The sequence below is a fragment of the Esox lucius genome, chromosome 19 (assembly GCF_011004845.1).
Source record: "Esox lucius isolate fEsoLuc1 chromosome 19, fEsoLuc1.pri, whole genome shotgun sequence".
NCBI classification, from domain to species: Eukaryota; Metazoa; Chordata; class Actinopteri; order Esociformes; family Esocidae; genus Esox; species Esox lucius.
The window spans coordinates 8,622,567-8,649,627 of NC_047587.1; the positions used below are offsets into that span (position 1 = coordinate 8,622,567).

Genomic DNA, 27,061 nt, shown 5'->3' on the forward strand with positions numbered 1-27,061 from the left:
AATTATTACACATGGTCCACTTTATTTTATGTTGATAACACATTTAGGCTGTTTTACAGAAGGCCTGCTTAGGAAGCACAAATAGCAATCAGAGTAACAGAAAGAAATATTCTAAAGCATAAAGGGTTGTCTATATAGTCAGTGAAGGGAAAGGCTGTCTGTGAAGGAGACTATGACATCAGGAAGGAGATGTCAGGAGTTGTCAAGAGATGTTTAACACTGTTCAACAAGCAGGACTTCAGGGGAAGGAGAGCCTATAACTAGTTGGAGGAGCATAAAAGTGCTGTCCGTCATTCAGGGCTTAGGGGACTACTGTGGAATATGGTCCTGACAATTAACATCAACACATTTAACAGTGAGAAAGCAAAATATGGTGTTTGTTACCACAAAAATTAACAACATAAGATGCAAACAGTTTCCCCTGCCCTGAATTCAAACTAGGATTGTCCACCAACCACAAGCAGGTCCCATCAGCCCTGCTTTGGACACCCTTTTGGGTAGAGCCAGCAGGGCTAAATACAAAAGTATAACAACAAAAAGCACTTAAAATAACTGTTTAAAAAAAAAAAAGAAAGAAAAAAAGATTCACACTGAATATATTTTATGCCCACAGTACATTGAATGGCTAAAAACTGTATAAAGCAAAAGGGTGCTCATGTGAGAGATGTGAGCATGTCTCATTCAGTTTGGTTCCGTTAAGGTATCGGTGGGGGGGTTGGTGGCTGCCGCATGGTGAAGGCTCATCGTATTGCTGCCACTGGGGCCACAGTCCCACCGCGTCACAGCATCAGCTTCCTGTCGGGGTGATCAGTGCGCCCCGAGCGCTGGTGGCGCACCTCCAGGTGTTTGCTCTGCACCCGATCGAAGTGCTTGAGCAGGTCATTGTAGTCCATGTGGGCGTAGGCCGCACGCTTGGCACCAGCAGGCTTAGACTCTATGTATTTCGACTCATCCCTGCAACCAAAAAGAATCCGACATTAGAAATTGCAGTGATACACTTTGAGGATGAATTAGAAATGAACCGTTTTTTGGGTCCTCGTGAATTCAGGGCAGTGGCAAGTGGCCATTGAGAATCCTATACGCTGGGCCACCCATGGAAACCAATCATGAGCTCCGGGTCAGACCCATCATTAGTACAACTCACACTGTCCTCATGAGCTCCGGGTCAGACCCATCATTAGTACAACTCACACTGTCCTCATGAGCTCTGGGTCAGACCCATCATTAGTACAACTCACACTGTCCTCATGAGCTCCGGGTTGGGCACACAGCGCAGGCGGTGGGAGAGCAGCTGGAAGGCCTGGCTCTGGGGCAGAAGCATTAGCAGGCCATACAGGGCCTTGATGAGGTACGGGTTGTTCTCCACATCGAGAAGCTGGAGACGCAAATCTGGACAGACAGGTGACAGACAGGTCAGTGGTAGGAGAGGTGTGTGTGCGCGCGTGTGTGAGTTCAGATCTATTATTGAGCTGTGTGACTCACAGGTAAAGATGGGGCTTTCGATCAACTGCACCAGCTTGTCCACTTCCATGAGGAAGTCCACAGTCACCTCCAAATCACCACTACATGGCTAAAATCAAGGACATATAGCCAGAAGGACATATGGTACCAATGGACATGAACTATAAGGTACAACAGAGCTGACATGCATGGTTCTGTGAAGGAGACCCAGAAAGGATACAACTTCTGGATGAGGTCATAGGCATGCTGGTAGTTCTGAGTCAGGAAGCAGAGGGACACGGTGGCCACAGGGTTGTGGCACCAGGAGCGGTACAGGCAGCAGAACAGCGCACAACTCTCCTGCAGGGGGCGCCAGACACATGGGTTACATTTTGTACACAGAGCTAGGTCAAAACCAGTGTTCAAAAGGGTCGGGACCATTAGACTTAGTCCATTTCAAATTGAAATTCAAATCTGCTGTAACACTTCAAGTACAAAACTTTTTTTTAAAGAAACTTTCCCAAGTGGTCAGTCCTAGCTTCGGCCTCAGATATTACCTGGGTACGCAGGTCTTTGAGCTGGTTCCGTAGCTGAAAGAGCTCCGCCGAGGTCAGCAGGATGGTGTTGAGTGTCTGCACCATAGTTGAGGCAAACTTTAGGTCCTCCTCCTTCAGCAAAATGTCTGCCATGGAGTGGAAGATATTCTCTGCGTGCAAAAGCAGACACAGCTGCCTGGAGTGCAAAAGACCGTGAGGTGAAGGGTTAGTTAAACTACAAATCTATCTCAAATAGGTGGAGTTGGTAGACAGTGGAGTAGTTACATGTAAATAAACCTTTGGTGGAATTAAAGTTCATTCTCTTTCAGAAACTGGCACTGATAACTAGGTCATAGCTGACTACAACAAAGCAGCACGTGTACAAACCTGATGATAAAGGCTCCCCTGTTTTCTAGCAACTTCCTCTCAAGACTAAAACGCTTCAGCAGGTTGATCATGAATTTGTAGAAGTAAGAGTTCATGCTGGGGGTGGAGGGGGACGAGTCACCCACTTTAGAACCTATAATACAGGAGAGAGCTTTTTTACTTATTTTTGTAATTATTTCTAAAGTTGAGGGATCCCATCACACAACATAACAGGGTTTGTACAAATTCACAGACACATTTTCTGGGTACTTGTAATTTCCACCCTTTAATTACAGAAAAACCAAACTGCAGTGAACATTTTCAATAAAACTAAGTAATTTAGGAAAAGCTCTTATACAGAAAAAATTATAGAAGTGAGTGAAAAAAATATTGTACTGGCTATCAGTGAGAATTGAATCTACAACTGTAGTGTTATAAGCACCAAGCTTACCCAGTTCAGTTACACATTGGCCTGTTGAAATGGATCGCTTCATATGGAAACCCAGCTTGAACATTTTAAAATTCCAGTGTATATCGCAATATTTATCAATATCAAATGACGAGAAGAATGTTGATTATTTGGGGCATATAATCCAATTTTAAGTACAAGGTAGGAGCGAAAATCAGCAGACACCTTCCAAAAGGCAGAGGGGCTTGGTTACCTGGACCTCTCTCTAAACGACCACAGAGAAAACAAGCGCCTACTCACCTACAAAAGGCTGTGGGCTCGCGTTAGCTGCTACAGGAACTTGCAGCTCCAGTTTGTTATCAGAGTTATCACACGAGTCTGAGGCATCGGTCTGTCCTGCTGGGGATGACGCAATCTCAGCCAAAACCTCTAGATCCTTCAGAATGACCTGAACAAAGGAGACGGATGAGGTACGGTTAGTGGCTTTGGGGGGAAAACATTGCAAGAATCTGAGCTGGGGATATCATACCAACCTCATCAGACTCATCTGACAGGGTCTTGAGCAACATGGGAAACAGACTGTCCGTGTGCCGGAACATCTACAGAAAACAAAAGAAACAGATTAGCCAGCCGATACCCACAGAGGTCAAACCATCCACCAGGAAGCTATCCACAAGGAAGCCTTATGGGAAACTGGACCCACTTTGCGAGGCGTCTTGATGTAGAGGTGGTAGAGCCACTTGAGCACAGCGATGCGGGTCATCATGCCAGTGGTGGAGTCGTGCAGGTGTCGGTCTAGCACCTGGACAATGCCATCCAGATCCAGGGTAACCTGGGAGCGATCAGTGCTGTCCAGAAGAGAAAATACGGTTAAGGACAGAAGTAGCCAGGAGATTCCCAAAGACTTACAGCTTATGCCAAAAAGCCACACTTCTTCAAAAATCTCAGAGGAAATACAAAGCATAGAAGAGGCGGACACAACAGAAAACACTGGTCATGATGCATTTGGTACACATATGCTACTAAAGCCATGGTACGGATACTCACATATTTTTGCACATAATGTTCAAATTATCAGTGAAGGCTTGATGCACGAAAAATGCTAATAGCAGTCTGTGGCCAGGGAGTAACAAATGCTACAATGCTGGCATTTGCAGATATGTGCCTAGAAAACAAAACAAATACTTCGTCCATAGACTACTTGATTTTCTGTACGGACGACCTCTTTAGGACTTAAAATTCTAATAGCTTGGTAAGACACATGGGGCAAGTCATGTTGCCTGGAATGAGGATGTCTCCATGCATGTCTTCAATTTCGAAGGCTTCGGTTCTGACCAAAACTCTTGACAAAGTAAACATTAAGCCCTGGGATGTGCTAGGGAATGAGAGAAGGAAATGAGCTAGCTCAGAGCTACAACAAAAACATCTGAGAGTCCCCACAGAGAGGTTTGAGAGTCATCTCAGGGGTTACAATGAGCATTACCTCACTAACAGGATAATTCTAAACACTGTATGGTGTATGAAAATGATCTAGAGAAGAGCTCTCCCAAACCTTCCTTGATGGTAGGTTCACTCCAAAATAAGAAAATACTTTTTACTGGCCAATCGCTGCATTTTAATTAGTAGTCTGAAAAGAACTGCATGAAGCAAAAAAAAAAAAAAAATATATAAAAAAATATTCTGCTTATGTTTTTGTGGAGCACTGTCTTTCAGTGCAAAGTGTGTTTTACACAGTTGTAAATGGTAGACAATCCAGGCAAATGTGTTCCTTGTGAGAAGAGGAACAAACCCCTTAACAAACATTTCACAATTTGTATAAATAGGTAGAAGGGCATGACAATTCCATTTTCAATCATGCAACAAAAAACACAAATCATGAATTTTCGAAATGCCAGAACTACTGCCACTCATCATGCATGTTAAATAAATTAGCTAGGGGAGTCTGAAATAAACAGACCTTTTGCTGCCTTAAAATCCAGTTAAAATGCCAGTTAAAATATTTGAAAGTTTCAAACTAAAGTCAGATACATATTGTAAAAAAATTATTATTTGAAACATTAACTGCAGATGTCTTGCTAGTCGTCATCTTTGCCTGTGTGAATGCTAGAACTACACTGTAAAAATCCTCCATATTGCCCCTTTCAGTGACGGCTTTTCCTTGGCAGTACCAGGTCGGTGAGATGTGGCTTCTACTTCCTGATAATTAATCCAACTGTGGATATAATTTGTATCCTTTTACTGATGAATGCATTTTATTACTATGAAAAGTTTTACTTTGTCTATGCTAGAACTGGCTCTACTTAAATTAATGAACACACATATTCCTTAAATCCTACCCTCTATCTAAGAGCATAAACAATCTTGCGCCCTCTCTTAAGCAGGTTTACTTGTTAATCTCACATTCCACCCTGTAGGGTCAGCTGCACCCTTTTCCCAAATCCAACCCCTTTTCCAAGCACTTCTGTGATGTGGCATTCTTCATCGTGACATAAGCAGAAGGAGCATTTTTCTCCTCGGCCACATTTTTCTTGACAGTTAAGCATTGGTGGTTCAGTGGTAGAATTCTCGCCTGCCACGCGGGAGGCCCGGGTTCGATTCCCGGCCAATGCATGAATGACCTTTTTGGAGCATTCAATTAACTCTTATTGTAAAAGTGAATCCCTGACTGGATAAAAAGTTGAACTTAATGAGAATAGTCTTAGATGACATGAAGCCAGTCTGGGATGGAAAGAACAGGCATGGGGTTGACAAAGACTTCAGTCCAAGTTATGATAGGCTGTGATTGTCCAATCTCACCTCAGGGAACACTAGCCCTTCCAGAACTTAGCAATCTTTAAACAAAAAGCTTATCTATCTAGTTTCGTTAACCAACTTGGCTTGCTACTTGAATTTTGGGTAGGCAATGGGGCAATACCATGGTCTCGGGACATCACAAAGCGCCGCCTGAGCCTGTAAGGGAGAAAATGTGCAGTGCGCAAAAAGCAGAAGGGCAACAAGCCAATTGGCCTAGTCATTATTTCTTATTCTGTTTTATTATTATGATGGTGTTTTGATGTATTCATTTGAGTATTTGTTTTTATGCTGTTGGATTTATATTTTTTCCTTTTCATTGTAAAGCACATTGAATTGCTATGTATGAATTGTGCTATATAAACAAACTTGCTTGCTATCAGAATTTTTGCCTTCATGTTCAACACATTTGGTGGTTAGAGTTAATGCAAGAGAACAAAGTAGAAAGAAGACCAGTGAGCATAAAGCAGTGTGACGTGTCAAAGAGCTTAACAAGTCTTTTCACCCCATCTCATTCATGATCAATCATCCAATACATCAACTGCTGTTGGACAGCTAAGCACTCAGAGCATTGTTAATTCCAGCTGATCAGTCCCTGACTTGGGATTGAACAAGACAGTTACTGCTCCATCAAAACCTTTTCATTATGATAAAACTACAGCAGCTTACTTAAAGAACTCTGTATTGAGTGTTCTTTATTAACCTAGTAGAGGTTTCCCATGATTTTCAGTCTAAAATGAGCCAGCCACATCAGACTACAGGTTTTCATGAACATTATGAAATGTCACAGTGCTGGCAGTATTTTCACATGCTAGACATTCTGACCAACTAACTTCAGCAGCCCACCCACACTGCTTTTCAATCCAACCAAAAAAGGTTCATTATTTCATCCCACAGCACATTTTTTCCTACAGGTCAGCATTGGTGGTTCAGTGGTAGAATTCTCGCCTGCCACGCGGGAGGCCCGGGTTCGATTCCCGGCCAATGCAAACAGCTCTTTTTGGAGCATTCGATGACCTCCATATTTCTGAAAGATTTCATCAAATTAAGTTAGCCTAGTATTACACAAATACAGGTGTCCAAACAGCCATGTACTCCTCTCTGAGAACATGACCAAACAGCTGTGTGGTAGATACAAAAGCAGTGTGGTAGATACAAAAAATGGCTACAGAACTAGAAGACAATATTTATCAACACATTTTTGTTGCATGGAGGAGTCTAAAAAAAGCTAGTAAAGCTAGCTAATCTAGCCCACCCTATGCTATTTGCTTAACTCACTGTTATTTCAAGTGCCTTAGATTCCACAGCGTTTTGAGACCATTTTCCATACACAACATTAATTCAGTAAATATATTCCACCTTCCCTGGAATTAGTTAACTTTCATCCACTTGCTAACAGTAGGCTGTGCTGTATATATTGCATCATTCTGACTGATTGGGCCCCACCACACTACTACCGCTTTGATTGAGGATCATAAAAAACGTGTGAAGGAACACGTTATAAGAAAAAGATTATTTTAGATTTTTTTTTTTAAATGTCATGGTAGCCCATATCATCATATGTTAAAAAAAAAAAAAAATATGTAGATTGACATTTTAATAGTATTTAGATCTATCCATTTCAACCAAAAAAAAATGTATATAGGCTATGTAAAAATATAAAAGTGGGGCAAAATGTTACACATTCCCAAGTACTCGAATACTAAATGAATTTAGGATATTCGAATATTCAACTATGCATGCCCATCCCTAACAGAGAGCATAGCCAAAAACTCCAACTAACTTTCTCAAACACCCCCCCCCCCCTCAACCCTGCTGTGACGTGGCTTTATGCTTCGTAACAGAAACAAAAAGACCATTTCACTACACACCACCACATTCTCCTACATACTCAAGCATTGGTGGTTCAGTGGTAGAATTCTCGCCTGCCACGCGGGAGGCCCGGGTTCGATTCCCGGCCAATGCAAACAGCTCTTTTTGGAGCATTCAATGACCTCCATGTTTCTGAAAGATGTCATCAAATAAAGTTAGCCAAGTATTACACAAATACAGGTGTCCAAACCGCCATGTACACCTCTCTGAGAACATGACCAAACAGTTGTGTAAGTCCCCTCTGAGAACATGACCAAACAGCTGTGTAAGTCCTCTCTGAGAACATGACCATACAGCTGTGTAAGTCCTCTCTGAGAGCATGACCAAACAACTGTGTAAGTCCTCTCATTGAGTGTAGGGATGTCCATTGGACAATACTTTACTATCCGAACAGTATGTTATTATTTCAAATAGTATTTGGTTAATTAAAATACATGTTTAAAAAACTACCAATACAATATGAGCACTACTACATAACGCCCGTAAGAGTGGGTGTAGTTCGCATGAACATTGGCTTAATGGGCATTCATGTGACAAAAGAGCAAGTGTGGATACGGAGGAAGCAGTGTGGTAGACACAAAAAACAGCTACAGAACTAAAGACAATATTTATCAACACATAACACCGTTTGTTGGATGGAGGAGTCTAAAAACGCTAGTAAAACTAGCCCGACATATGCTATTTGCTGAACTCACAGTTTTTTCAAGTGCCTTAGATTCCACAGCCTAACTTTACACAGCGTTTTGTGGCCAAAACTATTTCCCATAGGTAACATCTATTCAAATATATTCCATCTTCCCTGGAATTAGTTAACTTTCATCCACTTGCTAACAGTAGGCTGTGCTGTATATACAGAGGGGAGAACTAGTATTTGATACACTGCCGATTTTGCAGGTTTTTCCACTTACAAAGCATGTAGAAGTCTGTAATTTTTATCATATGTACTCTTCAACTGTGACGGAATCTAAAACAAAAATTCAGAAAATCACATTGTAAATTAAGTAATTAATTTGCATTTTATTGCAAGACAAAAGTATTTGATACATCAGAAAAGCAGAACTTAATATTTGGTAGGGAAACCTTTGTTTGCAATTACAGAGATCATACGTTTCCTGTAGTTCTTGACCAGGTTTGCACACATTGCAGCAGGGATTTTGGCCCACTCCTCCATACAGACCTTCTCCAGATCCTTCAGGTTTCGGGGCTGTCGTTGGGCAATACAGACTTTCAGCTCCCTCCAAAGATTTTCTATTGGGTTCAGGTCTGGAGACAGGCTAGGCCACACCAGGACCTTGAGATGCTTCTTACGGAGCCACTCCTTAGTTGCCCTGGCTGTGTGTTTTGGGTCGTTGTCATGCTGGAAGACCCAGCCACGACCCATCTTCAATGCTCTTACTGAGGGTAGGAGGTTGTTGGCCAAGATCTCACTATACATGGCCCCATCCATCCTCCCCTCAATACGGTGCAGTCGTCCTGTCCCCTTTGCAGAAAAGCATCCCCAAAGAATGATGTTTCCACCTCCATGCTTCACGGTTGGGATGGTGTTCTTGGGGTTGTACTCATCCTTCTTCTTCCTCCAAACACGGCGAGTGATGTTTAGACCAAAAAGCTCTATTTATGTCTCATCAGAACACATGACTTTCTCCCATTTCTCCTCTGGATCATCCAAATGGTCACTGGCAAACTTCATACGGGCTTGGACATGCGCTGGCTTGAGCAGGGGGACCTTGCGTGTGCTGCAGGATTTTAATCCATGATGGCGTAGTGTGTTACTAATGGTTTGCTTTGAGACTGTGGTCCCAGCTCTCTTCAGGTCATTGACCAGGTCCTGCTGTGTAGTTCTGGGCTGATCCCTCACCTTCCTCATGATCATTGATGCCCCACGAGGTGTGTTATTGCATGGAGCCCCAGACCGAGGGAGATTGACAGTCATCTTGAACTTCTTCCATTTTCTAATAATTGTGCCAACAATTGTTGCCTTCTCACCAAGCAGCTTGCCTATTGTCCTGTAGCCCATCCCAGCCTTGTGCAGGTTTACAATTTTATCCCTGATGTCCTTACACGGCTCTCTGGTCTTGGCCATTGTGGAGAGGTTGGAGTCTGTTTGATTGAGTGTGTGGACAGGTGTCTTTTATACAGGTAACGAGTTCAAACAGGTGCAATTAATACATGTAATGAGTGGAGAACAGGAGGGCTTCTTAAAAAAAACTGATGGAATTGGTAGGTGATCAAATACCTATGTTATGCAATAAAATACAAATTAATTATTAAAAAATCATACAATGTGATTTTCTGGATTTTTGTTTTAGATTCCGTCTCTCACAGTTGAAGTGTACCTATGATAAAAATAACAGACCTCTACATGCTTTGTAAGTAGGAAAACCTGCAAAATCGGCAGTGTATCAACTACTTGTTGTCCCCACTGTATTCCGTCATTCTGACTGATTGGGCCCAACCACACTACAACTGCTTTGATTGAGGATCATAAAAAACTTTTATATTATTTATATATATATATATATTTTAGATGTCATGGTAGCCTATATCATCATATGTAAAAATCTGAGTTTGGAATTTTAATAGTATTTAGAAAAATAATTTTCAGGTCTATCCATTTCAAAAAAACCAAAAAAAATGTATATAGGCTATGTAAAAATAAAAAGTGGGGCAAAATGTTACACATTCCCAAGTACTCGAATACTAAATGAATTTAGGATATTCGAATATTCAACTATGCATGCCCATCCCTAACAGAGAGCATAGCCAAAAACTCCAACTAACTTTCTCAAACACCCCCCCCCCCCCCCTCAACCCTGCTGTGACGTGGCTTTATGCTCCGTAACAGAAACAAAAAGACCATTTCACTACACACCACCACATTCTCCTACATACTCAAGCATTGGTGGTTCAGTGGTAGAATTCTCGCCTGCCACGCGGGAGGCCCGGGTTCGATTCCCGGCCAATGCAAACAGCTCTTTTTGGAGCATTCAATGACCTCCATGTTTCTGAAAGATGTCATCAAATAAAGTTTGCCAAGTATTACACAAATACAGGTGTCCAAACCGCCATGTACACCTCTCTGAGAACATGACCAAACAGTTGTGTAAGTCCCCTCTGAGAACATGACCAAACAGCTGTGTAAGTCCTCTCTGAGGACATGACCATACAGCTGTGTAAGTCCTCTCTGAGAGCATGACCAAACAACTGTGTAAGTCCTCTCATTGAGTGTAGGGATGTCCATTGGACAATACTTTACTATCCGAACAGTATGTTATTATTTCAAATAGTATTTGGTTAATTAAAATACATGTTTAAAAAACTACCGATACAATATGAGCACTACTACATAACGTGCGAAAGAGTGGGTGTAGTTCGCATGAACATTGGCTTAATGGCCATTCATGTGACAAAAGAGCAAGTGTGGATACGGAGGAAGCAGTTTGGTAAAAACGCAAAAACCGACTACAGAACTAGAAGACAATATTCATCAACACAACATGGAGTTGGTTGGATGGAGGAGACAAAAAAAAGCTAGTAAAATTAGCTAAGCTAGCCCGCCATATGCTATTTGCTTAACTCACTGTTTTTTCAAGTGTCTCAGATTTCACACAGCATTTTGAGACCAAAACAATTTTCCATTGGTAACATTAATTCAGTAAATATATTCCATCTTCCCTGGAATTAGTTAACTTTCATCCACTTGCTAACAGTAGGCTGTGCTGTATAATATTGCATCATTCTGACTGATTGGGCCCCACCACACTACTACCGCTTTGATTGAGGATCATAAAAAACAAACAGGTGTGAAGGAACACGTGTTATAAAAAATACACATTTAATATAGGCCATGTAAAAATGTAATACATTCACAAGTAATCAAATACAAAATTAATTTTAGATATTCGATTATTCAACTATCCCTAACTGAGAGGGATGTTCAATTTGCAGTTAAGTTTAACCCTTTTGTTCCTCACTCAAAACATTCCTTTCTGACTTTTTTGGAAAGGAAAGAAAAATGTACAGTGGTCTCACAATTTTTCTATGCATGGAATTAGATTCTGAACAGGTTCTATGATAGCACTGATCCCTCTCATCCATAAACTAACATTAGAAAATTGTTTAAATTGGGATCTCACTAAACTACTTTAATGACTCAGGGCTCCAAACAAAAAAATCAATTAAGGAGCCATTGGCTCCTATAGGGCAAAAAAACAGGCGCCAAATAATTATTTTAAGAGCCACATAACAATGCAGTTAAAAACGTTAGCGATTGTTTTGTTTTTTTTCCTTCTTTTTTACTCAGTCTGAACATGTTGAACAATGATTATTAAATCAATCAAAAATATATATATATATTTTTTTTTTCTTCTTCTTCAAAACGCTATAAATCCATACATTTTCCCCCAAAACGCAGAAATTTCACTCGCAAATAAATATATTTGGTCGCAAAGGCAACCATTTTAGTCCAGAAATGTTGAGTGTATTAAGGAATTGGTTGTTATTGGATTTGTATTGATTGATTACAATCAACTGGGTATTGATTAATTAATTGATTTTTTTTTTTAAATAACTCTACAGAGTTCTGTCAGCAGGGTTGGGTAGTAACCAGGATTAAAGTTATCAGATTTTTTTTCAACCAAGTTACTAATCAGCCTGGATTACTTATATTTAGTTTCTGGATTAGACTAAATTCTTAATACAAGCTGATTACATCATCAAACGAAGAAATCTTTTTAAAAAACTGTTTTTACTGGTATAATTTAGCAAACACTTTCTTATACTGTGATTAAATTATCCAGCTGATCAGCCATTAGGGATATGGATTGCTGCTTTTGTATTCAAACTTGTTGCACAACTAGTTAGTAACATCATTTACACATGGGATGTCCAATTCCTATTTGCTGCTTTGTAGCAACGTACTTTAACTCTCCCAGCAGTGGGAAAGATAAACGCTCTATTAAAATGCAAAATTTCTAAAGGCAATCACAGATAAATTATCTGATATGTAGCCACTGCAGGTCTTGACAATAACGATGGCCCATAAAAAGGTACAAAGTCGGGGCTAATAAAACCAGCAAGACGCTGTCCAAATCGGGCCATTGCAACAACAAAAAAGAGATTGAAAAAATAGTAACTGAATTATAAAGTCGACATTCTTCAGTGGTTTCGTAATCTGGCACACTCACAAATAACAACCTTGCAGCTCTTTGCGCGTGCTGCTGGTCAATCAAGAGTTGAGCAGGGATGAGATGCGTAGCTGTCTGGTACTGTTTTTTTTTTTTTTTCCCTCCAACAAAACATTTAAAAACTTGAGCTATTGACTCAAGTGAAGAAGGCAGCAAAGGATAACGAGCTCAAGGTTACAGTAGGACCAAAAGCCAAAATAAATGACGTTAAGCCCTGCACTGATAATGTTGAAGACAGCATACATAAATCAGTGTCTGTAGTTCAAGCAGTTTACACAGTAACTTTTGTTTTTATTTGGAAATCATGGAGTGTGTCAAAAACACAAGTCATACATGATTCCCTTTGATGCTAAATGTGAAGAAGGGTAAGAGGTGAGTAGACTGCCACTAGGGACTTTAAATGCTAAGGGTTCATGCAGGATACATCCTAAGGGGGAAATTTCTGGGACATCTGCCTAACTTTGACACTGTCACACACATACAATGTTGCTACTCCTTAAATTATCTGTCAACCAGATTAAACACTTACATCAAATATGGTTTCAAGGGGGCACTGATAACATAAGACACTCAAAAAGCACAATTCAACCACTTACCTTGTAGGAGTGAAGAAGCAGATGTTGCTGAAACCCACAGACTCCTGTGATGCATTGAGCATATCTAAAAAAAAAAAAAAAAAAAAAAGAAGGAAAACAAAAATCAAAGAGTTGGTAGTTATTTAGTGCCTGAGCCAATACAAATCCCAGAAAAATGGAAGCTAATGGGTTACAAAGACCCCTGCAGGGGGTGCTGTGGGCCTGTTTCCCTGACGTCTCTCAAACGTGGGCCAGTGTCAGCAAGTCACAGGCCAGGATACGTGCCCTCTTTTTATGGTCATTTGAGCCAGATGAATGCCTTTAAAACAGGCATCACCACAGAATGGCCCGTGCAGGGTACTCCTCACACAACCCACCGGAGTGGGGGGTACGGGGGATGGCTTTCAGTGGAATACAACCATTCTCAATGGGATCCCCGTGTCTAACCGCCCAACATACGGGGTCTGGCAGTTTTACAACACTGGAGTTACAAGGGGCCCGCACCAGCAAGGGCATTACAACAGGAGAGTAATTGTGTACGACAACTCTGGCTGTCCGACGTGACGACATTCGTTCAGCAACATTTATTTTATTAATTCTGGGGGCACCACTAGGCATAAGTCATTAATTGATTGTCAATAATTGTAGATGACCGAGAGTAATGTGTTTTCTGTTGACCTTTACTTATTATGCACAGGAAGTCCATCAGAGGGCAAGGTAAACTGGCTGCGCGGTAAATGAACTGGTCCAAAATGTTCTTTATTAACTGTTGAGATAAATGAAGTTTAAATAACGCTGATTTAATAACCATGTATTCTTATGTTTTTGTTTTATTAAATTGTATGCTGCAGCCAGGTTAGGAAAATATGATTGAATACAATAACCATAAAAAGTTTAGAACTCCATACATTACACTCGGCCACACACACTCAGACTTTACACCTGGCTCAGATAGAGAGACAGGATTGAAACCCCACAATTAACATACAAATGAAACTGCCCCCTATACAGCACAAAGAAACCTTCTGTCTCCAACCCCCTGATGTTCTAGTCTAGGTTAGGACAATAGAATGTAAATTACTGTAACCTGGTTAAGATTTCACACCTGTATGCAAATAACCTGTTGATCTATGACCGAGAGTAACCCCCAAATGGGAAAAGTTTAGAGCATGCCCTTCTTCATTGGACAGCGAAAACAAAGCGATTCGTCCAACATGTCACAATGCCAACGAAGAGCCAATAAGGATGGGTTTTACTCACGAGAGTAAAAAGTAACCGCCCCCGTGGCGGGAGTATCAAAACCGATGTTCGATCTTTATTCGGGGCGAATATTTTGTGGAAGCTCGATGGTTGAGCAAATATTTGACCGCTGCAGTGTATTTCATGTATTTTGACTTATCAATTCATATTAATAAATCTTTGTGCTAAATTTCCATTTGGACCGGAGCCTCGTCCTTCTTCAGAAACTCTGATACACGTACAATTCTTAACATAACCTAGCAGTACACTCCCAATTTCACTAGCAGACTCATTATTTAAACATTATATCTGAAATTACTAAACTAAAGTGCAAAGGGGGGGAAAATCCCCAGGGCAATGTTTAAGAACCACTGATTCATACCCGTGCAAAAAGTGTTTATGCATTGGCCGGGAATCGAACCCGGGCCTCCCGCGTGGCAGGCGAGAATTCTACCACTGAACCACCAATGCTTTACATAGCAAATTCCCTTGCTTACGACTTAGAAAGGGTGCTGAAGTACACACCACCCCATATGTGGGTTTATGGCAAGACAGAAATACACGTGTTTTATAAGGTTACAGAATACATTCAGATGTGTTGCATTGGGGACAGTATAACCCGGCTGCGGACCGGCTAATGTTGAGGAGCGGGGAGACCGTAGACTGCAGAATTATCGGCACTTTCTTTTTGTGTGACCTCCTCAGATTCATTATAGAGGGTGGGGGATGGGCATGCAGGGGGGGATGGGCGTGCGGGGGAGGGTATGGCTCAGAGAGAGCTTGTTTGCAGAGAAGAATGAGTCAGCGCCTCCCGTTTCTGCTCTTTCCTGGCCCACCCCTCAGTGACGTCGTGCTCTCTGCCTCATTCAAAAGCACAAAACACACACCCACCATCATGTAAAGCATTGGTGGTTCAGTGGTAGAATTCTCGCCTGCCACGCGGGAGGCCCGGGTTCGATTCCCGGCCAATGCAAATACTATCTTTTTACAATTACACTATATTACTATTTAGATTAGATTAAACTTAAAAGGTACAGCTGAGGTCACAATGTTATATTCAGAACAAACAAGCTATAGATAAATCTATATGATTTGTCTAGTTTTAGTAATTTATGAATGTATTAAACCAGTGGCTCCCAACCCTTTTCAGTTACTGTACCCACAAAAAGAATTTGCACTGCTTGGAGTACCCCTGAAGTACCCCCTCATGTTCATTTCTCATGTTCTATGGTGTCATGAGTGTTTTCAAGTACCCCCAGGGGTCCTAGTACCCCTGGTTGGGAACCACTGTATTAAACAAACAATAATAGATACAAAAGATTGTGAGGGAGACATAGTGTAGGTGGCCAATGTGTAAAGTTAGGCGAAGTTTACAGGGTTATTGTAACTCTATTGACAAGGTTTATATAAAACAAAAAGACTATCGGCATTTTCGACAATAAAACAAACAAAATCCCACACGTAGCACCTTCAAACTGTAGGGACATTAATAACTTACATATGCTGCTTTTAAAATTGAGTAATCTGATGAGCCATATATTCGACCCAATTCACAATCTCAATTAATTTGCTTGAACAACAGAAAATCATGCAATTTACAATTTATAGTTTCCAATTCAACACTATAGATTCAAATGTATGAGCAGATGTCACAAACATTTTCTTAATGTGCCATAACCATGCAAAGCTCAATTGTAAAATTGGGATTTGCAAACTTAGCAAAGCAAGTGTTTCAAGGGGTGACAGTAGAGAAGTTTAAGCTAGCTAGTTTATGACAGCCATCTAAGATAGCTAACAGTAGCTGATACTAGCTAACGCCAGAGTAATTGAGCAACCAACGGAGACTAGTTGATCACATTTGTGCAAGCTAATGTTATTAACTAGCTAAAGTCGTTAGCATTTATTCCCTTAGAGACAGTATAGTTAGTGCAGTTAGCATTTTATTTTTACAGAATTGGCCAACTATTCATTTTGATGAAATTATATCATTGCAACATTGCATTCCACTAAATATTTCACTATTTAAGCAAATCACCTTATTTCCAGGTCTCTACAGTATAATTTAAACAACAAAGTAATGACCCCCTCTTTAAAGGCATTACATGTAGTCCTTGATCAACTTTCATGAAACACAAATAGCTTCTGAAGTTATCTACTGTGAGTTTGCTGATTAGCACTAACTATTAGCACGCTAAGTCGTTAGGAAATTGCTAACCTGTAGAGTAGAAAAATGGTTGACTTAGCGTCACATCAAGTCCAAATCTGTCGCTGTATTCCTCCATCTTTCAAAAACGATGCCTATATTTTTCCTAGTTTTAGAGTGGCCATTTATTGTGGCCATCCTAAGGCAACCTGTGCAATAATCATGCTGTCTTATCAGCATCTTGATATGCCACACCTGTGAGGTGGATGGATTATCTCGGCAAAGTGCTCACTAACACAGATTTAGACAGATATGTGAACAATATTTGAAAGAAATAGGCCTTGTGTGTACATACAGAAAGTCTTTGATCTTTGAGTTCAATAAAAGTGTTGCGTTTATAAATATGTTCAGTGTAAGTATATAGGAAGCCTAATGCCTCGATCACACCTACAATGTCAAAGCAGAAAGCTTGCAGAACATTTGTGCAGCTACGCAATTACTCTGAACCAATGAATTCACCACAGATGTTGCACGCCGCTTTTTATAAAATGGAGAGAATCATTTTCACTGAGCATATTGTGTGTCACGTAGCTACATAAGTAGGCTACCAATTACTGGCTAGCTAGCAGCTAGCTAACATAACCATATGGTTTCTAGACTTTATAGACTTCTCCTCCCTCAATCAGTCCCATTTCTCACAAAAACTCAACACAATAAAGATAGTGAAAGCAGGTTACATTTGGGCTCATTTACAAGAGAGAATAATACATTTCCATAGCGTTTGAATTTATTCAAGCATGTTGGAGACGTACCATGAAGGACTGTAGCTGCCAATTGTAGGAAAATCGAGCAATGCGTGTGCCTACCTCAGAAGGTGGCGTTTCTAGATATCTGCAAGTTTACACAAAATCTTCGATGTGTCTTGGAAAATGTATAGTAATGTAAAAGGCTATAAGCTACAAAGGGACATACTGCCCAGTAACACAAACCTACAAGCAGGGCTCACGCCTAACTTTTCCTCACTGTCTCTGTACCATCCCGCAGTGCAATGCCACCCACCCTAAACAAAGAATTCCACCACTCATCATTCTGGTTGATCCAAAGTTCTCTGCTTTTGAAATGTTTGTGAAAAATACGCTTGTGGAATAGGAGTGAAACGCCAGCGTGCATTGAATTTTAACACTATCTGACATGAATGAGACAGTGGGGTTCCTCTAGATTCCATGGTCTCAAAAGTCATATTCAACTAATGTGAATTTGAGTTTATCACACCAAAAAATGTAGGATTAACAAAGGTCAATGATTGTCAAATGTCTTTTCACAGGATCATTTGTAACAGAAAACAGACATTGGCCTTTCCTGTGACAGCTTTTTGAAGCTAAGGTTTTTTAAAGCCAAAAGGTTTCAATGCCTCTGATTCCATTAAGCAACCAGGGCTCAACATCAAAAAATAATTATTGCCATTGGCCCTGAGTTTGAAACTGAATGGCCCCAAAAACATCCACCCAATGGGCATCTGCTTTTCAATTCCTGACCAGTACGGTCAAGGGCCCTGAGGATGGATTGTCAGCCACCCGCTTGGCTGTCAGTAAGACTAGGTGCTGGGTGCTATCGGCAAGGCTGTTTGGGAAAGTTGTCGGTGCCTTTGTAAAAAGACCCACATTTGTCCAATCTAGCCGGGGGAACTTTTGACAGTTAGCCGGGGAACTTAAGTCGAAACAGGTAAATACATTTTTGCGTTTGTTTTTTTCGCTTGAGTTTGTAGTTATCCTTCGCTGCCTTCACTTGAGTGACTTGCGCAACTCTTGACTGGCCAGCAGCACCCACAAAGAGCTGCAAGGTAGTTATTTGTGTGTGTGCCAGATTATGAAACAACTGGAGAATGTAGAGTTTATAATGCACTTATCTATTCTGCAATGGCCCGATCAGGACAGTGACTTGCTAGTTTTATTAGTCCCGACTTGACTTCATACTAGCAGAGGTCCATCAGGCCATCGTTATTGTCGAGCCCTGGCCACTTTTCACAGGATTCTGCTGGAAACGTTTTTTCTGTAAGCCATTTATATCCTGACAAAAGGTGACGTTCTCTAAGGATGTTGATGAGCATGGAAACATAAAATTGCAGGACTTAATGGCAGGAATACCTAGATTTAAACCTCTTCCCTTTTCATGGGGGAAGAGGATTTAAAATAATAACCGCTAGCACTAGTATCCAGGTGCAATCTGGGCAACATAAACCAAGCAACTTTGCTCACTTACCGTTTGTGTCTCCCTCTGTTTTTGGCGGGCTGTCTGCTCTAGGCGGGCTGTCACTGTCTCCAGCTACCTCTTCATCTTCATCATCCTCAGGGGTCACAAGTTTCATCAGGCTGTGGTTACAGGCACTGGCGGCCTCTTTGGTGCCTGGACACGGTCAGTGAAGGACGTAAACTTCCCAAGTCACACAGCACAGAGGAAGCATGTAGTGGCCAGGTTTTATAGAAGACCTCTAGTGCAAATCCTATCCTGATGTAAAATGGGGCACGAGGGGGTGTGGTACATCACTAATTCTACAAGCTTTTAAATTCTTAGCTGTCGCTTCAGAGAGCCTGGAAGAAGACATGAGCCATGTTATACAGGAAATATACCACAAACCCAGGATGCCTAATCAGCAATGAGGAATCGAAGCACCCAGTTCATAACGTTCTTTTATGCATTACTTGTTATGAGTCCCATCTGACACCACTTTCTCAAACTAAGCTTATGTGGCTAAGCATTGCCTCAACGGCACATCTAGATTGCCATTTGTACCCACACAACTGTTTATCACACTTGTAACACACACTACACTTAATACATGTACATATTCCGTCCTCTTCCATTTGCCTTAATTGCACATTTAGTAATGCCATTTGTACTGCATTTGCCTTCACAGCACATCCATACATTCCACTTGTAATACACATACTCGTAATCCTCGTAAATTCCCATGCCCTCTTCTATTGGCACTTGTGGTTACATGCTAACTGCATTTTGTGGCACTGTAGTTGTTTGATGGCAGTAAAGTTGAATCTCATCACGTGTGATAAAGGATACTCTTTTTGCGGTCGTCGTAAGACAGGCACGGCAACACGGCTGTCAGGATGCCTGAGGAGTACGGCAGGACCACCCTACCGGCCAGCTGTATGAACTCCCTCATCCAAGTCATTGCAGTCAGCTGGATAAGGTCATTGGCTGAGAGGAACAGAGTAAGAGTGAGAGAAACCATCGGTGGCGAGGCGGGGAGCTTCAATTGGTCTGATTGCGGCCCCATTGAGTGAGGTGTACTTACCACTAATAAGTTGACAGTATGGCCCAGCTAGCTATCTTAAATTGTTTGCCCTAACTGTAGGTGGCTATGGTGCAGCGGCTAAATAACTAGCTAAAATGTGCAATTTTAAAAGATTAGTAAATTATAAGTAATAGTGCTAGTGGTTGTAACAACATGCTAGAAACTATCATGCGAACTTCAAACAAGTCCTAAACTTTCCAGCTTCATTCAATTTAAATCTTACAAATAACCCAGATTCATACTGCTCAAGTGGAATTTTAGAAGCGATTAAAAAAAAAAAATAAGCACAAGTAAGCACAACTAAAAAAAGCTCTCATTGCCATTAATGTCAGATTGTATAGCTGCGCTAGAGCAGATCGGTTTGTATTTGTTCATTCAATTTGTTGGCGTGTCACATTTCCCCTGACGGTTATGACAGACAGTGGATGAATAGAGAGGTCGTACAGCAGAGACATTACCTGTTGTCTGAAATACTATTTTAACAAAAATGTAAACTTACTGAGTTTGGACTCATCGGACACCTGGCAATGGATGACAAGGATGTTGGCCATCTCTGCATACTTGACACTAGAGGGAGTCTTCTTGATCTCCTTAAGGAACTCTCCCAAGACAACTTCACACCTGACAGACAAGAAACAGCCTTCCTGTACAGTGCAGCAGTCTGAGAACAGGGGCAGCTAAGGGTCTGGAGAAAAAGGGAGGAGAATGGTTCTTACGTTCTCCGGATTTCCTTGCTGCTGTCCCCTAGGATTTGGAAGAGACCATCGAGGATTTCTGGTAGGTAGTCGATTAGGTTGATGTCCGGAACCGATTCCAACACTAGTATCTGTAGTAGGCGACAATCAGAGAAACTACATCAGCTGCAATTCATTTGTCTGCTTGAATACGCAGTTAAAAGATCAAGAAGACTTGAATTAAGACTTAATGTTGCTTTGGACTGGCATGCAGTTTTACAACGTAACTTAACAGCCATACTCACCCAGGATATAATGAACTGACGAGCATACTGGTTGTTGGAGTAGATTCTCTCACGCAGCAGGGGAACAAACGCCACCAAATCAAACTTGTTACTCTCTGTCACAATGTCCTGTGAAGGCAGAGACATGTCTCAGTTTTTGGCTAGTGACCAAGTTCATTTCTTGCCTTGGCTGTTGTGCACAGTGGAGAAAAATCACCTTCCATCAGGACAAAGAACGACAAAGCCAAATGTATACCGGAATAAAACTAAGATGACAGTGAAGAACCAAGCCATGGCTTTCCCTTAAACCAGATTGACAATCTATGGCTAATCCAATCGACTTTCCAAATTTCTCACAAATCAAAGTATATTATTTTGTTTTCATTAATATTTTGTTAAGGAGACGTTCATACATAACAATCCCACCTTTAACAGTCTGTCAAGGAGTTCAGAACCACTCTTCACATTGGGGTCAGGATCTGCTGCAAGCTGGTGGAGAGAACACATCAGAAGTGGCTTGAACAAACGTCTTCTCTGAGCATTTTCTGTGTTTTTTTACCTTTACCCTAAAAAAGCCGGAAACTACCGGTTATCTTTCTGCATTGTAAAAGTGTTGTGGCCTGTATGGAAATTGTTTTGCCAAAAGTGGTGTATTATTCAAGCGCGTTAACATTTGTACAGAATGTGTTTATGGCTGTGAGTTGACAGGGACCACACAATACTAGTCTACAGATCAAAGTAGAATCCTGCATTGGGTTACTCATCCATTGGAATAATAAAGCGTCGGCTTGCAGTTCAGATAAATCAGCTGTGACCCAGTGAGGAAGTGGTGCAGAAATGGCCCCCCCCACCCCCACCCATGTGATAACTTATGCTACCAGGGTGCTTAATCAGCAGTGCTTCTTTTCTAGACTACTTATTAGTTCATGTGAAAACATCTAGTCAACACAGCCTGGACGGAAGAAATTAAACGAAAAATGTTGGGGAGAAACTCTGGTTGTCAGGTGGTTCTCTGAAAACATGTAGTCAACACGGCCCGGGTGTGGCCCCAGAACTCAGACCCGGGTTTGTTTTGGGTCAAGAAAATTCCTAAAACATGACCACTGAAATTAACTAAACCAATGCATTTAACATTCATGCTCAGCTCTGACGGGACTGAGTCAGTCCTGTGATGGTTGACACTCGGGTTACCTTGCTGAGTCCATCAAAGAGCACATTGAAGTGCGGTAGCACTGCCCCTCTGGCCACTTTCACAATGTTGTAGAGTGCCTCACAGGCATAGTACCGCAGTCTGCTGTCCGAGTCATTGAAGCAAGTGAGTACCGGCTCGATGAGCTCTTTCAGGTAAAGGCCAGAGTCCTGCAAAAGAGGTATGACATGAGCACACACCCAAACATGGAGGTGCACAACACTCAAAACAAGTTCTACACATAAAATGTGACACAATAAACATGTAGGCATTACATATCTCAGAAGACCTGAAATATGTGAATTTGGGTTGTTTTTTTTACATACTGATGGGTAAATTTGTAAATTTATCAATATTAACTAGAGAATTGTGCCTACATGACTCATCTTTGATTAACATTTGTGAGGACCTTAATGTCACCCATAAAGGTTTGTGTAAGAACTGACATTTACTAAACGCTGAAGTTGTTTCCTATTATTCGCAGGCTTTAAGCAAAAACGTTACTAAAACTAGAAATGACCAGATGAACTGTTTGATGAACTGTCGGGAATAACAGAGATGTGGTTAAGGGTCATAAAAATTGCATATATAGTGGATATAAAAAGTCCACACACCCCTGTGAAAATGGCAGGTTTTTGTGATGTAAAAGAATGAGACAAAGATAATGTCAGAACCCTTTCCACATTTTGTGTGACCTATAACGTGAACAATTCAATTAAAAAATAAACTGAAATCTTTCGATTATTCCTTTTGAAATTCTGACATGATTTATCTGTCTCATTCTTTAACATCACAAGAACCTGGCATTTTAACAGGGGTGTGTAGACTTTATATCCACTGTACTTGTTCTTGTTTCATTCACATGTTTCCTGTTTTCCATGCATGTTGCTGAGTAGAAAGATGTCAGACAAAGGGCAACCCCAGGTGTCACATTAAAACACGTGTAACCAATATGAAGGAAGAGAAATGGGACAGGGCGGGACAAGGAAGTACGCAGATTTGTCTACTGACGAGTATAAAATGTGTTTTTCCAATTGTATCAGAATTCTCTGAATAAAAACTTAAGACCAGTTCGCTGCTTTTAGTGTATCATTGGGTTCAGCTCGGGTTTCTAAATAATTATATTAAGTGAATCAGAGCCTTACAACCTCTGATTAGTGTTCATGAACCTGACAAACACTTACCCGGGCGCAGTTACCAACCTTTACCTTGCAGAACCAAAGCATTAAAACAAGTGTGGAAAACCTTAAGAAAAACCCTGTGTGATGTACAGCATATCGCAAGTCTGTTGTGTACAGAGGGCCACAGGCCTTTACCTTGCCCAGGGCGATGGAGCATGCTGCCAGGCCAATAAGACCTCCTTTGCGGCTGTGAGGGTGTTGGGACAAGGCAAACTCTGAGGCCAGGATCTGGATGACATGTCTGATCTGAGTGGAGTTGTTCTGAGCCACAAACTCCCTCACCAATCTGGGGACAAGTGCAAGAGGCAAATTAAGCACACGAACAGACTAATGCCAGTCTGACCAGGGGGCGTCAAACACAAAGCAAGGGCTGTACAAAAACAAATTCACAGCCCTTGGATATTTGTTTTAAATATTCCCACTAATAATTAAGTTCTACTAATAGACATACATGGGACGATAAAGAAAATCATTTGTCCAGCCTTTTGTTTTGTTTCAACAAAAGGACGCTGTATAAATCAATTGAACATAAGAGACTGACATGTTCTTCAGCCTAATGCTATATGTACAATAACATCATAATAAAAAAAACTGTTAATATCCTAACCAATACAACATCACACTGAAGAATCACCAGTGCAGTTTCACACAATAACTGTATGGCGAGCGTGAAATGTCTTGTAGCGGAGTGGCCAGCCTACAGCTGAAATGTTGCGGTAACATGCATTGGCTAGGCCAACACTTTTCCATGTTTCTCGGTTGCAGTTTCTCGTTATTCATCGTCAACAAATGTCAGACAGCAAAGTTTTAGTAGCACAGGCTTATGGAGAACCGTAACAAAACCTACGCTGGTCATCACCACACACAAGTGGGCTGCTGTGTGTTTAGAAGTAAGGCTTTAAAATAAAGCCTGTCACGTTATGTGACTTGGCTTTTAGCGGTTTGTGGGTCTGGAAGGCTCATTAAGGTGGCAGTGCGTGAACACGTTACAGTAAAACCAGAGAAGTCTTCATTCAGGTCCTTGACCACAATGAGTAATAAAGGATTTTGCTTTTCATCAAGACACTGATGAGTTTAATCAGGTGTGTTAGCAACTGGCAAGAAATTGCTTCAAGCAAATCAACTTGTTATACAATGCGGTAACAATAAGCAGCCTGAGGATCACTTAATACTCCATGATCCATTTTCATTTTAACATTAGCGTCACATGACGCCTCTAACAAGAGCTAAGAACAAACAAGTATCAAGGACCTGAAAAGACACAGATTTTCCATATTATTTAAAAGTTTAAGCCAATAAGTTTTAAATCTGAAACATGTCAATTTATCATTTGAGGACCATGAGTCACATGGCATCATAAGATCACTCACTGCCTACAGACAATTGCAGCAGCAGCTTCTAACATCAAATTCTAAGTTTAGCAGCAGTGTGTATAGTGATGCTCAGAAACATATTGTACTTAGCAGTCATATTGTCTGTCATGCAGACAGCCTGTGACAAAGACAAGTAGTCTTAGGTAAACAAATGGACGTTTTAGAAGAAAGTCACCTATGACTGTACAAAGACAAAAAAGGGACTTATCAGAAATGTGCAACAAAGAAAACTCACTTTTCAATCTCTAGTGCAGCAACCTTCCTCTTCTCATATAGTTTGTCGTTGAGTGCTCTGACAATGTTTGGGGTCAAAGGCGAGAAGTCTTTCTCGGTGTTCATTTTCAGGCGTATTAATAGGCTAAGTGAATAACTAGCGATGATAACTATGACGTTGTTCCCGAAATTCGCACAAACCGACTCTAAATACGATGCATATCACTTAACTCATAACACAATAAAAATATTTAAAACGTTATACATTTAAACTGTGTATTCAATCGTATTCTGTTTTCTTTAACATGTTATGTTCCTCCAAACAGAACACAGCAAGCGAAACAAGATATAGAACGATACAACGTCGCCTGCTGTTGACTGTGTTCTGTGAAAACAAGGGATACACCGGTTCAGCTGACTGAAGTGTAGGCTACTAGTTAAATTCACTCTACAACCAGCAGACATCCAACCAATAGATATAAATAATTGAAACCGAATTACATTTCAAATATATATATGTTGATCTGAAAACAGGGATAACCTGTTACTGCCGCACGTGGAGAGGTTGTTCTCGTCCCGAAGAGTGGTATTGACAACAATATGCGTCGATTTGTCGGCTTACTCATGTAGCCATGTTTTCCGGCTCACATGACTTCCTTGTAGAGCTGTTAGTCAAGCACCAATCTTGAGATCTGTTTTGACATCACGTGCAGATTGAGGGGCGGGGTAACTGTCACATCAAGCATGCGTGCGTTCAGCCCCACAGAACCAGTGCTACATAGTGGAACAATAACAACGCATTCCCTTAAAAAAAAAAATTTTTTAAGTTGTACGCTCTGGAACCATAGCGACCTTGTAAAGGACTGCAGCCACATGGCAACTATTCAGGTTTTATAAATGGTCGTTCTGTAAGGAAACGGACCATCACGTGTTTGGGTTCTGGTGGCACTCTTTAAGCAATTGACACATTCCCGTGCTGCCTCTTTCTTTGTTTTACACACAAACAACTGGTATTTTTTAAATTATCGTGACCAGTTCAATCATTTCCCCCATTTTTAAATATGAACAGGGCTTACGGTTGCAACAATACATGTGTGAAACGCAGATTTGCAGCCTCCACTGGTGAACCGCCTATCCTAGTTTTTGCAGAAGTCTATTCAAACTACAATGCCTTTAATAAATGGGTAGCTCACTAGCCTAGTTAACATTACCTAATACAAAATGCAGCACATTAGCGCTGTCCCTAGACACTTCCAAAATACCATACAAGCATCCTTTTCCACAAATAGCCCACAGCTCAAATGCTAACAGGGCGCTAACGAAATTGCTAATGTTCAGATTTGAGACACACCCAAACCTCAGCGCTCCAAAGAAATTAGGCACTTACATTTTGATGAACAATTAGCAGCGAACAACAGAATTACAATCAAAATACATTTTAACACCTAATGTTTTACCCACAAAAAGAAGCCACCTGTCGATGCACACAGGATCGTCGCAGTCTGAGCAATTAGAACACTGATAGGTTGCGGAAAGATGGGGTGAATGTTAATTAATGTGCTTGACCAATGAGGTTACTCGATGGAAGTTCGGGTGCTGCGAGGAAATTTGAACGGTGCGACTAGAAAGACCCACTAAGGGGGTGCTATATGGTCGACAAAGTCGCTCGGGTAAAATTCTGAGATGAGATGATTTCTTAAAATGTCTGTGGGGCTGAACGCATGCGTGCGTTCAGCCCCACAGAACCAGTGCTACATAGTGGAACAATAACAACGCATTCCCTTAAAACATTTTTTTAAGTTGTACGCTCTGGAACCATAGCGACCTTGTAAAGGACTGCAGCCACATGGCAACTATTCAGGTTTTATAAATGGTCGTTCTGTAAGGAAACGGACCATCACGTGTTTGGGTTCTGGTGGCACTCTTTAAGCAATTGGCACATTCCCGTGCTGCCTCTTTCTTTGTTTTACACACAAACAACAAGTATTTTTTAAATTATCGTGACCAGTTCAATCATTTCCCCCATTTTTAAATATGAACAGGGCTTACGGTTGCAACAATACATGTGTGAAACGCAGATTTGCAGCCTCCACTGGTGAACCGCCTATCCTAGTTTTTGCAGAAATCCATTCAAACTACAATACCTTTAATAAATGGGTAGCTCACTAGCCTAGTTAACATTACCTAATACAAAATGCAGCACATTAGCGCTGTGCCTAGACACTTCCAAAATACCATACAAGCATCTTTTTCCACAAATAGCCCACAGCTCAAATGCTAA

At 41.1% G+C, this 27,061-nt stretch overlaps 1 protein-coding gene and 6 non-coding genes across 7 annotated transcripts; 5 read left to right on the plus strand and 2 right to left on the minus strand.

Moving 5' to 3' along the window:
• vac14 (vac14 homolog (S. cerevisiae)) lies at window positions 1–26,264 on the minus strand. The gene is made up of 20 exons (XM_020040596.3): window positions 25,322–26,264; window positions 24,803–25,165; window positions 23,330–23,480; window positions 22,016–22,183; window positions 21,251–21,313; window positions 20,846–20,953; window positions 20,583–20,692; window positions 20,366–20,487; window positions 19,632–19,769; window positions 18,816–18,959; window positions 13,196–13,259; window positions 3,455–3,599; window positions 3,285–3,350; window positions 3,052–3,199; window positions 2,364–2,496; window positions 1,998–2,172; window positions 1,682–1,800; window positions 1,483–1,562; window positions 1,239–1,389; window positions 1–954 (listed from the first exon to the last, which is right to left on the minus strand). Exons 2-20 carry the CDS (start codon window positions 24,904–24,906, stop codon window positions 780–782), a joined length of 2,364 nt encoding a protein of 787 aa, XP_019896155.1. The 5' UTR covers window positions 24,907–25,165; window positions 25,322–26,264; the 3' UTR covers window positions 1–779.
• On the plus strand, window positions 5,291–5,361 carry trnag-gcc. The gene has a single exon. It is a non-coding gene; the product is annotated as a tRNA-Gly (tRNA).
• trnag-gcc lies at window positions 6,460–6,530 on the plus strand. Its single transcript has one exon. It is a non-coding gene; the product is annotated as a tRNA-Gly (tRNA).
• Window positions 7,437–7,507, plus strand: trnag-gcc. The gene has a single exon. It is a non-coding gene; the product is annotated as a tRNA-Gly (tRNA).
• trnag-gcc lies at window positions 10,310–10,380 on the plus strand. Its single transcript has one exon. It is a non-coding gene; the product is annotated as a tRNA-Gly (tRNA).
• trnag-gcc lies at window positions 14,814–14,884 on the minus strand. The gene has a single exon. It is a non-coding gene; the product is annotated as a tRNA-Gly (tRNA).
• Window positions 15,316–15,386, plus strand: trnag-gcc. Its single transcript has one exon. It is a non-coding gene; the product is annotated as a tRNA-Gly (tRNA).
• Window positions 26,265–27,061: the final 797 nt, after the last annotated feature.

What these genes read in the sequence shown, in the direction of transcription:
- vac14 (XM_020040596.3), bottom strand. Translation starts at nt 24,906, where the DNA reads ATGAACACCGAGAAAGACTTCTCGCCTTTGACCCCAAACATTGTCAGA. An exon ending in TATGACCTCATCCAGAAGTT is followed by an intron (nt 1,563 to 1,681) that starts GTATCCTTTCTG and finishes TTAGCCATGTAG; the next exon opens with TGGTGATTTGGAGGTGACTG. An exon ending in CCGGAGCTCATGAGGACAGT is followed by an intron (nt 955 to 1,238) that starts GTGAGTTGTACT and finishes TTTTGGTTGCAG; the next exon opens with GGATGAGTCGAAATACATAG.